Here is a 16,235-nt window from a genome sequence, read left to right as displayed (position 1 = left end):
GGGGGGGGGGGGGGGAGGAGCAAACTGCGCGACTTTCCCCGTAGTAGGATCGTCAGTTCGCGTTACGAGCCTCTTCGGCGCGGTTTGTCGTTATCGACCTCCTGCTCCTGCTTTCTCTTCGTCCTCCGCTGATTCGCGAGCAGACGACCGATGACTCTCGGTGTGATAGGGCTTACTTTGCGGCCGATACTTTCAGACCGAACGAAATATGCTGGCTAAGGGTGTGACCCTGTAACCCACACGTTCTCGCACGAGCCAATCGAACGGACGCCTCCCTTCGTCGAGCCGCATTGCATCAGTGTTAAGCTAGCGCTCGGCCAGTACTCTTCCGGTTCTTCCCACGTTTTGTCGAGGCCGCTCGTAAACAAGCATTTCCGTTTCGGAGCCGCGAGTAACGCGAGCGGTGGCGGAATCGATAACTCGAAATATCGCACTGTTCCGGGCTGTCGACCTGTCCCGGCCGACGACGCGTGGAGACCTGCGGAGAGGCTTGGAATTTCCATCCGGTGGTCGATAGAGTGGTGTTCTCGTTTACGGTGTTTACGACTGTACTCTCTCTTTCTCTTGGCGTCGCGAATTCGCAAACGATTGTTCCCTCGTGCAGTTCCCGCGTTGTCGCTTCCTCGTCATCGGGAAACGACGCGCGCGAATGACGCCGCACGATTATTACGCGCCCGTTATCATGGCATAACACAACGTTCCGGAGGAATCGTTGCGGATTACGACTGAGCGCTTCAGCCGCCTTTCGAGCGCGAAACCGGTTTAAGCTCGTCCGCGGCCACTTGTCGATGCAATCCCTCGCGTGTATCGAGCAACAGTGAACACAGACGGGAAAAGGCAGGGATAACTAGTGACGAATACATCCTCGCCGAATTGGAGACGCGATGTTCCCGAGAACCTGCGGGACGATGTGGTGACTCGAGGCGTCGTGTGCGTTTTCGCGTTTTCGTTCTCCGTGCGACTGGACTCGCGTCGGCTCGGATGCGCGGGAAACTTCACGGTGCAAAGCCACTTTCACGGCATTGACTCGTCTCAACTCTTTTTCATCATCAGTCCTCATCTCCTTCTTCTTCGTCTGATCGATCTTTCTGTGAACGTGCGTGTCTTAAATGGCAGAGAGTCCAATAAGTAACTCGAAACGCTTCTGTGCTAGACAGGTCAGCAAACATTCTCGACCATTTTCCGTTTCATTGCAAATCCAAGTGTATAATTTTACATAGGGGAGACCGGGTCTAGAAGTCACAAAGCTTATATCTCAAGTAATAAATAAAGAAAAATACTCTTTTTTTATAGTGTAGCTGGTATTTTCCCAAACAGTACACGACATCCAATGGACGTCCTGTTTGTTTTCTCTACATAAAACATATAATAATTGACATAGTATGAGGTAAGATGTCACATTCGTGTGACCTTGTTTACAATTAAATAACTTCTTTGTGCATAAATATATATAAGATTATATATTTTTTCTTTTACCTAAAGGATGTGGTTACACTATAATATACACAATATTATGAGATATTGCATACAAGATATTCTTTTAATTAATTTGTAAAAAGTGTGACAACCGGTCTCCTCTACTTATGTAAAGGTCTCCTAAACTTATGTAAAACTTATGTATGTAAAACTATGTAGTCACTTTTTACGCATTTGTACGCGTGTTACTATTATGATTACATATATACGTAAGTACGTAAAAATTACACTGCATATACAAATCTAAGTGTATAATTTTCATACATTTATGTGTGCTCTCTTAAGTTGAATCAGTAAAAATATCACTAATTGAATCAGTGAAACGGTATTCTATCGATAATCAGGGAGTATTAACTCATTTTTTAGTGAAACCACTTCCATTTTGCCGTTTTGTCTGATACTTCACTGATTTTGGCCAGCGAAAGATTCACTGCAAATCATTGTTATGCGACTTGTAATATATGTACATATATGTACATAAGAAATATATGTACATATCTCGTATATAAGAAATATATGTACATATATCGTATTGTACATAAGAAATATATGTACATATGCCATGTGTCATATTTGGCTCATGTGGTGGTTCATATAGGTTCATATTCTAAACTCACTTTTATCGATAAAAGTGCCTTTAAAAGTAGTTTAAGAATCAGGTGATTCCTGATTGGCCGAGAAGCCACATTTGAGACACTTTTATCGATAAAAGAGAGTTCAGAACATGGGCTTTAGTAGTAGATTCAAGAGCTAAGATTCAAGGTTTTATGTTCGAGTCCCCCCCATCAAGATAAGCGTGTTTTTCAAATACGATATAAACTAAATCAATTAAATGTAATTAATAATATTTCAGGCAAAATCAGAGACCTTAGTGTAACTTACTTTAAGAATGGGATTAAAATAACAAAATAGAAGTAATAAATAATATCTTTTTTCACCGTTTCCGCAGTTAGATTTCTCCGATGGAAACAATTGTTGCTATTAACAGATTTTTGCAACGAAATTTTACTGATTTGCGTTGCTATAACTATGATTATTATAACTATTGACTGCTTCTTCATGATGATATGTACTGATTGAACTGTAGAGAGTGCAAAATTATAGTAGCAACACGCGTACAAATACGTTAAAAGTGATTTTACACTCACAAGTATGTAAAATTACACACTTGGATTTGCAGTGTGTGGTGGCCTTCCCCCTCTCTGGGTGGGCGATGTTCGAAACTCGCTCGGTGCACGTGAAACACTCGGCGAGTAGTTCTCAGCGCGCGACGACGTTAAGCGTGTCGCCGCATCATAAGGGTGTTTGTTAACGGAACCGTGGGCTCGCAGTTACAGCCGTGTGAAACCGACGTGTCGATGGAAAACCATGCGCCGTTATCCGCTTCTCAAGCGCATACGTGCAGGACGTATTAAATTTACACAGCGCGCGACTCTTCGTCGGGGGATTCCTCGCGTTACTTTCGGAATATATTTCCAGCTCGTGAAACAGATCTTTATTCCGCGCGACAGATTGTTATTCTCGGCTCTTCAGAGGGAGGAAACGCGAACGGAGTGTCGACCTGTTTCATAATTTCAATCCGGCATGTCGTAGGTACTGTCCCTCGGAGCAGACGTCCTCCCAGAGTACAAATTACAATCTCCCAGAATCCACAAGTGGACCATACTACACTACTCACCGTTCAAGGCGGTCTGGGACTGGGTGATATTGATACTCGTGATGTACACCGCCATATTCACGCCGTACGTCGCCGCCTTCGTTCTGTCGGATCCGGATTACAATAGCAGGAAGAACAAGAAGTACAGTGACGATCCCATCGTCATTATAGACTTCATAGGTGAGTCGCTCACTACTTTCGCAAATTACTCTCGCTGTGAACGTAATTAAGAAAGGAAAGACGAGAACGACGTCGTTTTATTTTAGTCGTTCGGTTCATTAATCTTGCATCTCTTTTCCTCTCGGGGAATAAAATCGGAGCATCTCACGAAGCGCGGTTAAGTCTATTTAACGTTATATTAAAAGCTCACGAAGAGTGCTCGGTTTTAAATTTGATATCGACGCGTGAACACCGCCGTGTAACGTTTCATACGACGTAGCTAGGACACGGGATAACATGTGTCACGATGGTCCGGAACAATAGAGCGAATAAAGAGACAATAGCGCGAAAATAGAACGAATGGAGAAGAAATCGGAGAAACGTCCGTATGCGAGGACAGTTCTGGAAGATGCTATCTCGCCCGTTACTCCGACTCCAAAGGTCGATCGTAGCTTCAACGAAATTTCAGAAGACGCAATTGTAGACTCGATGTGATACAGTCTACTGACATAGTGTAGAAATTCGAGACGCATCGACGATTCAGAATTCAGTACAGAGAAACCTTTCTGATGTTTCTTTCAGTCGATGTCACCTTCATAATCGACATCATCATCAATTTTCGCACGACCTTCGTCAATAGCAACGATGAGGTGGTGTCCCATCCTGGAAAGATAGCCGTCCATTACCTGAAGGGTTGGTTCGTAATCGACCTGGTAGCCGCTATTCCCTTCGACCTTCTACTCGTCGGTTCGGACACTGACGAGGTAAGTTTCGTCGCACGCTTTGCATTCCTTTAGACACCTTTCTTCAAAGCCAGATTTAGCGTTCGCGAGAGTCACGTTTTACTCGTTAATCCGTCGCGTCTAGTCGCGTCAAATGTTGCAAACAAGTAAACCGCTGTATTAATAGAAGAATTAGAGAAGTGTCATTTTTCTCCTTCTGTTTTTTTTTTCTTCTCTTGTCACGTAAACCTTGCGCTCAAGTTTGGAAGAATTTGGCGGAAAGTTCTTACTTCTTAAAAATGTGGCTTCTCGGCCAATCAGGAATTACCTGAAACTACTTTTATCGATAAAAGTGAATATGAATCTGTATGAACCACGTCAAAAATGACACATAATTGATCGCATGACACATAAGAGGTGACTCTCGCGGATCGTCGGGCGAATTTTCTAGAATGTCGGTGTTAGTTGGTAAATATGATTAGGATGACATGCCGAGCCCAAGTTACGTGCCCATAGATGTGACTTTACCGGACTGGTGCTTAGTTCGTTTCTCCCTATTTTTTCGACACTTCTCGGTGTTGAATGATTTTCTTTTCCTTTGTCGAGAGTTAGTCGAGTCGTCGTTTTTAATGTGCACACAATGTACGTACGGACGCGCGAGGGTTCAATCGGGCTTCTCGCTGTCCGGGACGATTGTACACTATGTTGAGCGTGTGCTACACGTATGTACGTCGTCGTCGAGTCATTCGGCCCCGCGATCCTCAATTATACACACGCGGGAACGTTAAGGGCTAAACACACGAGGTATACGAGCCGAGCGCAGCCGAGCGATGTTTAATGTCAATTTAATGTCGCGCAGCGACATGACGAATAGTCCCTTTGTCTCTCAAACCGACTCGTACCTGTACGCACACGTATATGCATACACTCTTCATAAATATGTAAGTAAATATAGTCTGTCGCTGTGAAAATTTCTGCTCTGATTGTCAAAGTATTAGACTATTATCAGATCCTCGTCGAAGATTCTCTTCTACTGTTTTCTTTTTCGTCGTGTTTCCGTTCATTCGTTTCGATTCTTTTGGATTCTCTCTCTTTCTCTCTATCTCTCATGAGTTGATATCTTGATTTGTCTCTCCCTCGATCTGTGGTGCGATTTACCACCGAGCGTAACCGATGAAATCAGAGAATTTCTGTAAGCTGACAGAGAGATCATTATATGCGTTAAGGAGAACGTTAAAATGACTCCGTTTGCGATTATATCTTTGATTTGTCCGCGTTCCCTCAGAATAAAAAAGAAGATAAGACCGAGGTGTCGTATCCGATTAGCCGGTTTGTAATTAGCGAGAGAATTAGTGAGAACATCTGTCTCGGCAATTTGTGACGCGAGTCTATCTAACTCTTGCGACACCGCTACCTCGAGCGAGAGAACGAAACAATCTGGAAAGTTAAGACTATAAAAAAAAATTATCCTCACGATGTGTGAAAGAAACGAATTTTAACCTCAGTTTAACATTTCCGTAGCTCGGCTTGGACAAGGACGAGGTTAGTTGACACATATACACACAAGAGATCCTCTCACTGACGTGTCTCTTTTTTTAACTATTAATTAAGTATGGATTACAGTCTACTACACCGTTTTCACACCAAAAACGATTAAAATCATCACCGCAATCACAAGTTTTTTTTTTCTCTATTAATTACTTCTCCTTTCTCTGTTTCTCTCTCTCTCTCTCTCTCTCTCTCTCTTTTTCCCTACCTACCTATCTACCTACCTCCCAACTACTCATCTTTTTCTCTCATATACAAAGCGATTAAACACACATTACACATTACAATCTTGACAATACTTTCGCACAAGTTTCTCTTGCAAGATGAACCATCCTTTCGGCGTTATCACGACAATCGAAAAAACTCTCCACGTAACTCACCTACACAAGACACCTGAATCGATCACTGCAACCCCACGTGCCGAGAAAATTCGAATAAAGTTGACGGCAAACCCACCAGAAGCAGATTCCTCGCTTTCGCGCGGTCACCAAAGTGGCGATACACACAATTCGCGGCAAGGAAGTCGAATCGATTGTCGTCAACTCTATTCTCACCTGCGACGTACTAAAATTACTAACGATCGAAGGGATGTGCATGTTTCTTTGGAATTTACTTGTACGAGACCATCTCTAATGACTCGCTTTTGATCGACTCGTTGGTGCAAGATTTGGACTGCATAGAAGCATAAAGTTTATATATATATCATTGAGAAGCCGTTTTTTACGCCTTTTTTGTACTTTTGCGCCGCCACGCGATTTCGCAAAGTCAGTCTGCGCAAATTGCGTGCCACGAGAGTAACAATCGTCCGAGCCCTCCCTCTGGATCTGTGCTTTGCGGCTGACGATCGGGCGCACGACTGCGTCAATGTAAGTTTCCCAGATTCTCGTATTTACCCGAATGGATGTCAACTTTTTTCCACCACAATCCTTCCTTCAAATTGCATTAACGTTCAGTTACGTAAATGTGGCACTTTGGTATCTCGCATTGGCGCGGACGCGCTTTCATCGCCGGCGGCGATAAGGGGAGGATCCGCAATTATAAAATATCGGATTGGATTTATCGCACAGCAAAAGCAATTTGCGCCACGATATCTGGCGAGGGTGATGCCATAGTTAGTTATTGTTTTCTAGTTAGACGACTTCCTCTTGCCAGATATCGAGCCTCGAGCATCGATTTCACACATTGTCCCTGCGATAATCTCGATTATTCTAGTCGGTACGAAGCACGTCGACAGAACTCTGCGGAGAGGTATCTTTTGTATATTTTGTCTTCGTTGTTTCTCCCTCTTGCATCCAGCTTCTCGAGTTTCTTTTTCTCTTTTTTTTGTCCTTCTCTACTACTAGCAAGTAAATCAACTTTGGGCTTGCTTTACTCGCACGAGTCTCGGGTCTCCTTCTGTTTGGGGTTGCAGGATGAACACGCTTACGTACTAATCGTATTTTGCTGAGAGTATTCTCTTACAAAACCACAGACAAGCGCTCGAGTCCAACCGACAAACTACACAACATGCACACACACACGTCTCGAGTTGTGAATAATTTTAACCGTGAAGCGTGCGGTAGCACTTTTCCAAATTAATTGTCAGAGACACCACGTGACAACCTTGATGAAAAACATGACGACAATCGAACAAGCATTCATCGAACGATTTCATGACATCGCGAGTCCACTCGACATGGTCGAAAAGAATTTCACGGGTGCTGACCGTGCAGTACACGCGCAGTACACGCACCTACTAATATCAACACCGGATAGCAACACTATCACGCAAACACTTCGGTTGATAGTATTTCCTCGCGATTTCGCTAACAGTCGCGCGATATATGCTTCAGCTCTTTTCTCCTCTCGATTCTGTTCGAATATTATTTGGTCTGACCGTTCTTTTATCGAGCTTCTTTTGTACCTTTTTTCTATTACGCCTTTGTTGCGAGCTGTACAAAACCGCGGTCGTATGTTCTTGACCGGAGAAAAAAAGAAATAATTGCGAGTGATGATGGATGCACGCGCGCTCGATTTCGCGCTTCGGCAACATTTGTGTTCGATCGAAAGGACAGGTGAATGATAAAGACATCGCGCCTTTGTTTTTGTAACGCTTGCAAAATATCGTAAATTACTCGCGAATCGTCTATCTCCCGTGTTATCACGCTTTGATTCAAGAACCTCTCCATGAGGTCGACCGTTGATCGTTATTGTTGGTGAATTTTTCGAGAGTCACGTGCAACGCTATAATTAACATCATCATACACTTGCTCCTTTGATTGTCACGCATCTGAGAACTTTTTGTACATAAGCGATATCGTATTTTTTGTCGCTTGTTCGTCTTTCTCTCTCTTCTACGAGCGCGTAATAAGTTTCGCGTGTTTCCAACCGGGTCTCGATGAAATACACGTTCCAAAAGCAAAAGAAGAAAAGGAAAAAAGACAACTATATTTTTATTGATCCAGAATATGTCGAGAGCTTCTCTTTGAAGCGCGCGTGAAATGTATGACAGTGATCCGAGCATTGATTGGATCGTTCTCGATTGGAACACGATGCATGATAGTCGTTAAAATATCGAGCTCGACCTCTTTCAGTTTGAAAGTGTTCGATGTACTTGTTACCGTTTGAATGTTGGAGGCTATCCTTCTTTTTTTTATTCATCTTTTCTCTTCCTCCCCTTCGGACGGAAGGCTTCCTGATTTTATCGGCAGGTAAGAGGGAAGAAGCATGCGTACTTCCGTTATACACGCTTCTCCGTTTCTTTTCGACGTTGGTCGCACTGATTGATTTCCACGTGTTGCTTCCTTCTGTTTTTATTTCCGCGACTGCTTGCAAGCCGATTACCGCTGCCGTACTATATACTTTCTCTCTCTCGCTCTATTCTATCTATCTAATTCGGAATTGGATGCATCAAATTCCCGCGATTTGATGTATTCCGAATGCATTTCCGCGCGCATCTCCCCCCCCCCCCATTTCCTGATGAACTATACAAATCTAGAAACAAGGCTTGAATCGATATTAAGTCCCTTTCACAACAAGGACGTACCGTCACTATGTTCTGCCCTCTCGGCGCAGCAGCTTCCTCTCTCTTTTCCCTCGCGGCTTTCTCTCCCTTCAACGCTACGCGAGAGTTAATCCTCACTCTCGGCTGCGGATCGTCGTCTCCCGTCATCCCGAAAGTAGGTCTGCTCTCAAATTGGCGACGAGAAGCGGCACGCCGCGACGAAGATGCGGCGGCGGTGGTTTCAACTTTGGTATTTGGGACTCGGCAAAATGTCACGCCGCCGCTCCGTACGTAATCGTGATGTATATTCCGGCGAGCAGCCGACGTTCGCCGCTTTGACGTCGAGCGATTGACGTGCAGCCGGAGTGACGACTTCCGGCGAGAATGACACTTCCAACATGGAAATGGCCTTAGCGCGACGTTTGATTAGGCTTTTGATAAATGTCCGCACAGACGCGAGGTGAGCCTTCGCCCTGCTTTATCGCTGATGAAAAGCTCGCTCGAAGACGGGCGATTTCACCCCTTGTCGGTGAACGCGCGTGTTCCCGATAAACACCAGTAGAATCAGTTGGGGTAGGTGTACGCACTTTGGAATTCTACGTTCGGAAGATTTACATATGCATTGCGTATGTACGAGATTCTTACGCTTCAGTGTGCGTAAATTTCTTAAACAGCTAGTTCAGCTAAAAAGAGCAGACTATTTTTTTGTCTTCAGTTGGCGACTAAACATTTTATAAACACCTCCCGCGCCTTCCACACAGAGTTATAGGCGATGCATACACTTGCCCGCTGCATTTACCCAATCTAACAATCGATATTATAAATTCAACAATGCAACTGTTACATACAATCGTATGTTAACTTGTTGAGTGAGAAATTATAACATTGATGTAAAATGTTACCGTTAGTTGGTGTTTATTGGGTCTCGATATCCGAAAATGAAAAACAGGCCTCTGAAGGATGTCCGTCAGGCACGCATCTTCGATACGGTCCGTGAGCGGCACGAAAGCATCGTGTTTGGTGTGTTATACGAGTCGTTTGAACACGCTGCACGTTTTCATCTTCGCACGAGCAATTTGGTGTTGAACGGTACCCGATGATACGTTGTTTGCACTTCGCCGACGAAGGCCGCGAAGGCGTCGTTGGATGAGGCTAATTTCTATGTGATGAAAGTGAAGACCGGAGGAAAGTCGCGGAGAAAATGCGGGTTCGCAGGGAGAGTTGGGAGATGGAAAAAATGATAAATTACTTTCAGACGACAACCCTGATCGGACTCTTAAAGACGGCCCGTCTCCTACGCCTCGTCAGGGTGGCCAGGAAAATCGACCGATACAGCGAGTACGGCGCCGCGGTTTTGTTACTGTTAATGGCCACCTTCGCTCTTATTGCTCATTGGATGGCATGTGTATGGTGAGTGGTCGCATTCTCGTAGAAATTCTCCTTCCTGTGATTGTTTTCGAGTCATCGGGACGCGCGATGATTCCTGTCCCTTCCGTAACTCTCGAGATAATCTCGTAAATGCAATACGTTACCTCGGATTTCAAGGTACGCTATAGGAAACGCCGAGAGACCGACACTGAAGAACAAGGTTGGTTGGCTGGACATTCTGGCCAACGATACGCATCAGTTTTATTTTCACAATAATACCGGTGGGCCGAGCATAAAAGTAAGCCATCCGCGCGAGTACGCTCTATTTGAGATCGCATATTAACGGTACGCGCGCGACCCCCGTAACGGTGTAACTTTTCCAGAGCCGCTACATCACAGCGCTTTACTTCACCTTCAGCAGTCTGACGTCCGTAGGCTTTGGGAACGTGGCGCCCAATACCGACGCAGAGAAGATTTTCACAATAGTCGTCATGTTGATCGGATGTAAGTGACGTTGACGAATCATGTCGCAGTGATATCGGCGGACGTCTAAATATTTCTCTTATCTTTTCATTAAAACTCTTAAAATTATTGGAATTATTTTTTAATTCGAATTTTTAGAATTATTAGAATTCTTTTATTATATTTTTCAGAGTTATTGAAATTATTTTTTATTCTAATTTTTTTAATTAAAATTATTAAAATATTTTTTTTTAGAACGGGATATTTTAACATACTTTTTGAATTCAGAACATTTTGAATTTTTATTAGAAATAAGAATTCGTATTGACAAGGATATATCAATCAAAATAGAACAATTAATTAATCGGATTAGTCGGTGAAAAATGTCATGTTTATCGCTGGGAACATTCTCGATCTTCAATTTTCGATATATCTTAATCGTCTTCATTGGAAAATGACTTCGCTAGAACCGCCAAGTATTATTTTAATGCATCTTTGGATGCGCGATTCGCTTCACGACCACAACTACTATTTCAGCTCTAATGTACGCCAGCATCTTCGGTAACGTTTCGGCGATCATCCAGAGGCTATACAGCGGCACAGCCCGATATCACACGCAGATGCTCAGAGTCAGGGAGTTCATAAGGTTTCATCAAATCCCGAATCCGCTCCGCCAACGATTGGAGGAATACTTTCAACACGCGTGGACGTATACGAACGGAATCGATATGAATAGTGTCCTCAAAGGGTTCCCCGAGTGCCTTCAGGCCGACATCTGTCTTCATCTCAATAGGAATCTTTTAAACAATTGCAGAGCCTTCGAGGGGGCTAGTCCAGGCTGTTTAAGGTAACCGAGAATCTCATAGTCGACGCTGACGTGAGACGATGGGTTGGTTGAACGATCGGGCGATAACGAAGGATACCGTCTCCTTTTTGCAAAACAGGGCATTATCCTTAAAGTTTAAGACGACGCACGCGCCACCGGGTGATACTTTAGTCCATCGCGGGGACGTGCTGACCTCTCTGTATTTTATATCCCGCGGAAGTATCGAGATCCTGAAAGACGACATCGTGATGGCCATTCTAGGCAAGGACGACATATTCGGCGAGAATCCGTGCATTCATTCGACAGTCGGAAAATCGTCCTGTAATGTACGCGCGCTGATCTATTGCGATCTCCACAAGATCCACAGGGACGATCTGCTCGACGTTTTGGCGCTTTATCCTGAATTCTCCAATCACTTCAGCCGGAATCTCGAGATCACCTTCAACATGCGAGACGTAAGCGATCCTCATTTCCTCTCGCGCGATGTTTCTCGATAATGCTGCATTTCGCTTTATCACTTTGAATCAGGAAGAGCAGGCTGGTGTCGATCCAATGTCGGCAAGGTTTCCTGTCAGCACTCCGACGGACGTCGAAGTCGACGCCAGGAGGTACGCTTTCCGTCCACCAAGATACCGTCGAGGACCCGGTGGTCCTGGCACAAATCTTATTCCCACAGGTCGACAAGATTCCTTGCAAGACGACCAAGACGACTAGTAAGTTCATCGTCTTACCATATTTATCTTCATCACGTTCACCTTGTTTTATCGTTGAATCTGATACACACAATTCGATACATTTCAATCGATACACACAATTAACACTAGAACCGCTGTCCGTTAGAGCTGCTGTAAGCGCCAATTTGGCTCCTATTTTTATTTTCGGTTACTTAAGAGTTATTTCAATATTGTTTACATTATCTGAAATTATATGATAAAAAAATCAGGGGAAACTACTAATCAATGCCAAAATTTATAGGATTTATAGCAATTTTAGAGTCAGCGAAGCCAAAATAGTACCATTGGCAGTTCTATTATTAACTATTAAATTAAGGTGATAATTTAGCATGGTGTAACCTTTTTGACTATTATATCACATTTTTTCCGTTCTGTGTGTCAAAGGGTCTTATTCCCGTTAATTGAATGAATAAATAAATAAATTTTCTTTAAAAATTTGAATTATCCTCTGCAAGGTCCCTCAGTTTCGTTTTCGCTTATTACAGCGATAAAGGCAGCGGCCACGGCATCTTAGAGTTCAGCACAGACAAAGCCGGTCAGGATGTGACGCCGTTGAATCTCGAATTCGACGAGCCTAAGCAGCGAAGCTCGACCTTAAACTCAATAACCGGTGAGTGATCGTTATATTCGGTCTCGCCGTTTCGAGCGAACAACGTTTTCTACATCTCTCGTGTTTGTTCCTAATCTTCTGTTTGAGGAATGTTGTTTTTTGCACGACGATAGACCCCTTTCCCCATAAAATAGAGTATTTCCTTTTCGATCAGCCAGATTCCGTTCCAATATCGGACGTTTTCTCGACTTGACTTGACTTGTTGTAACTAATAGCAAGACTCCCCTGACTTGGAAAACATTTGCGCTCGTAACTGACCTGCCATATTTAGCGCTAAATGTGTCCGCTCGCGGACTTTGCTTCTCTAACACGAGGATCTCTCATACAAACACACACACACACACTGAACGAATCGTATGACCACGTTTAACGCTAGATGCATAACACGATCAAAGACGTTAGAACACCGATATTATTCAGATGCGCTCAGCGACGCTCGTAATGACATTCGTGTCATCACCTTTCTTGTAGGCTTTCTAAACTATATCTCGCTATGTCTGTGAAGTTGGCCCCACTTTTTCAAAATTAAAAAAAATGAGTAGACTTCTTGTTGCTTTCCGAAGAATTCTCTATCGATATTAAAAAGAGTTCCGTTCGAAAGAAGGTGAAAACACGAAATGAAAGTACAAGGAGACTTCACGATTGTATCAATTCGAAATGCTATAACATCTTTATCTTCAATTTTAGCACAAAAAGTCTTAAAGATAATCGATAGAACTCTTCGGGGGGCTACCAGAATTCTATTCATTTTTTTTAATTATGAAAAAATTTTTAATTATGAAAAAATAACTTCACAGACGTTATCTCGCCTTCAGCTCGATGTGACTCTCTCTCTCTCTCTCTCATCTTCCACTACCGATTCTCTCGATTTATTTTTCTTTTTGGTACCGGGTATGCGACTCCTCCGTCTCTGCCCAACCCCTCTGCGTATCGCTTTTCGTTTGGGTCCCAAATTCGATAACACCTTGAAACCTGGTTGTTCAGGCATGCTAACCCATCTCAAGCGCAGTATCCCGGATCTACGTCAGCACAAGATTCACCTGCAGCCGCTCACCAGCCACGATTATCTCGCCAAGCAAAGTAAGTAGTATATTAACGGTCGGTCGAAACGTAGGAACAGAGATAAGCCCGATTACACTCAAGTCCCGATCTATGATGACCCGACTCACTACGAGAGAATCCGGGGAGCGAGCAGGCGAAAAAAAAAAAAGAGAAAGAAAAGAGAATATTATTTGCCTCGGAAGGATTCCCTTTGATCGCGGCGTAGCATAATATCGTAGCACTGTCTGTACATGCAAATGTTAGTCGATCTCTTTTATTTTCTTTTTATTCCGCCCGTTATGTGGTAATTCACTGGTGGCCGTTTAACTTAGTGACCACGCCGCTGACGAAACCGGCGCGCCGGAGTTCCGCCGCTGGCGAGAGTTGCCTCAGTCAAAACGTGGTCCATCCCACTTCGACAACGTCGAGCCACTACACCACACCATCGCCCCCGCAGCATCCTCATTCCCATGGTAGGGGCCCATTGTCTTTGATCACGGTAATTCGCACACGACCAAACTGCACATCCCGTCACTCACGTATCGCTTTCGCGCGCAGCCTAAGTCCGTCACCTTATAACAAACTTCATCATCAGTCGTATAATAACATCGGCCGCTGCTAGAGTGCCGTCCTGTGGCGCTTGAGTCTCTTGGTAGAGCCGTTTCGAGCTGAGTGAACACACTTTTGCGCTTCCAGGCGACTTTCAGAGCGGTCCAGGCCGGCCGGTGGAGGATATCAACGCGCGGATCGACCAGCTGTCGCGGCAAGTGACCTCGTTGGAGCACTCGATGACCGGCGAGATCAGGTTGATCCTGAGTCTGCTCCAGCAGACGCTGAACTCGTCGAGGGAGAGCTCCAGCGTCGAGATGATGCCTGGCACCGCGAAGCAGCCCGCCGGCAGCAGGGCGCCGGCGTTGGTGCAGAGGTCGGCGAGCGAGCCGCAGCCTCCGACCGTGCCGGTCAGCAACGGGAAGATCCAGCCTAGCACGTCGCACGGCTTGTTCAGGTGAGAGCGCGACGTCAACCTCCGCGTTGCCGATCTCTTAGTCACACCGAGCGATTTTTGCTAGTCGAATCCTATCTTGTGCGATGAAAGTCGATGTTTAGAGGTAGTTACTACGTTGTCACGCGAGCAAACGCGTTTCGGGATTCAGTAGAGGGTTTACTTACGATGTTCTGATCTCTCGCATTGTAGAATGTCCGAATAGAAAAGACTGTCTGAGGAAGTAATCGATGTTTTTGTTCTTGGAAAGCCTTCTTTCGAAATCCCTGGATCAGTTGCATTTGATTTCGGCGTCTTTTATTTTGGAAAAGTTGGACAAGTTCCGAAGGTGACCACCATCATACTCTTATTTGAAACCCCTTGAGCGAGCAGTGTCATGGGCGATCGAATGTATCGCACGCGGATCGCAAAATTCCCGGTCTCCCTCTCCCACTGCGAACTCTGCTAATCCGACCGAAATCGGATCGCGCGAACGATCGATGTGTCGGTAATTACCGTTGAAGAGAAAGAAAAATGTAAAGCGAAAGAAAATAACGCAGACTTCCTCCTAAAGGCGATACACCATTGCTGACATCATGATTTTTAGAATCGTAGTGTTGTATTTTTCACACGTTCTTCTCGTAGGTATTGTCATCTCTAATGTCGCACGCTTCGAGAGCACATAGCCCATCCAGTATTTAGAAATGCAAGCATCTCGTTGAAGTAAGACTGACTCTTACGTTCATATAAGAAGCTCTTTAACAGTAGGCTCGACTTCTTCTAATTTGCACGTACTTGTCTCTTTTTCTCTCTTGCTCTCGTTCGCTTACATATACCACACCTCATCAGGGTATACGCAAGCGACATTTACGCTGCTCGACTAGCCTTCGTTTCCAAATCTGTCCGAAGGAAAATACTTTTTCTCCAGCTCTTTGCGGCTTCAACAACGTCGATCCATCTTGACTCCCTTGGCTTTAAACTGACTTGCCGCATCTGTCGCGACGAAGTAAGACGATTGAAGGTTCGATCGACGTTGACGAGGCCCACTCTTTAGCTACGACCATCAGTTGTCTCTCGCGCATACACACACACACATACATCTGTTGTCGTTCGCGCACGTAGATGAACTTTCAGTCACCGCGCATTGGCGGGATCGCTCTTCATTCAACGCGGCGTGATTGCAGCTGGAAGGAACGGTCGATCGTGATGGTCGGTTCGCGGCACCCGTGACACTGCTCGGGACCAACTTAGAGGATTAGAGGCCTGTCGAATCCCACTGTATATAACCACGTGCTTCAAGTATATATCTCGCAGTTGTCTTTAGCGGTTTACTCTCGAAAGGTCCTCCACCGCGCGTCGATCCGCTGATACAAGCTCCGTACTCCCCTCTGTAGTAGACCCACCACGCGGGAACCGACTTCCACGTCGTCCGGGACGTCCCGGCTGACCGTGACATCGGACACGTCCGCGTTGGCGACGGCGTTGCAGACGGCGTTGAACGGCAAAACTGGACCCACGAGGTCGCAGAGCCAACCAGTCGACCTGGCGGTGCCGACCAGCGTGCAGCCTCACCACGCCTGGCACAGTCAACCCGCCGCTTTCAGGAGGGGCGAATATAGGAGTGGGTAGGTAGTCTGGTGGATGAGAAGTCGTATGCGGAGTAGATG

The 16,235-nt window shown here is 45.0% G+C and overlaps 1 protein-coding gene across 16 annotated transcripts in view; it reads left to right on the top strand.

Moving 5' to 3' along the window:
* Positions 1–16,235, top strand: part of LOC106743890 (potassium voltage-gated channel subfamily H member 6) — a 114,799-nt gene that overhangs the window by 94,999 nt on the left and 3,565 nt on the right. For 9 of the 16 annotated variants that reach the window (XM_014618151.1, XM_014618149.1, XM_014618157.1 and 6 more), the window contains 14 exons: positions 3,070–3,313; positions 3,875–4,056; positions 5,536–5,556; positions 9,801–9,955; positions 10,091–10,211; positions 10,297–10,417; positions 10,913–11,222; positions 11,320–11,656; positions 11,730–11,914; positions 12,421–12,545; positions 13,530–13,625; positions 13,919–14,059; positions 14,283–14,592; positions 15,963–16,193. In XM_014618151.1, the coding sequence (XP_014473637.1) occupies positions 3,070–3,313; positions 3,875–4,056; positions 5,536–5,556; positions 9,801–9,955; positions 10,091–10,211; positions 10,297–10,417; positions 10,913–11,222; positions 11,320–11,656; positions 11,730–11,914; positions 12,421–12,545; positions 13,530–13,625; positions 13,919–14,059; positions 14,283–14,592; positions 15,963–16,193 (2,579 nt within the window). The remainder of the gene's footprint in view (positions 1–3,069; positions 3,314–3,874; positions 4,057–5,535; positions 5,557–9,800; positions 9,956–10,090; positions 10,212–10,296; positions 10,418–10,912; positions 11,223–11,319; positions 11,657–11,729; positions 11,915–12,420; positions 12,546–13,529; positions 13,626–13,918; positions 14,060–14,282; positions 14,593–15,962; positions 16,194–16,235) is intronic. The other 7 variants (XM_014618159.1, XM_014618163.1, XM_014618153.1 and 4 more) reach the window with 5 other exon arrangements.

Source organism: Dinoponera quadriceps, unplaced genomic scaffold (genome assembly GCF_001313825.1).
Source record: "Dinoponera quadriceps isolate SergipeBrazil2010 unplaced genomic scaffold, ASM131382v1 scaffold1070, whole genome shotgun sequence".
Classification (NCBI taxonomy): domain Eukaryota; kingdom Metazoa; phylum Arthropoda; class Insecta; order Hymenoptera; family Formicidae; genus Dinoponera; species Dinoponera quadriceps.
Note: the sequence above shows the minus strand (reverse complement) of the source record. Positions and strands in the feature narration are given on the sequence as shown.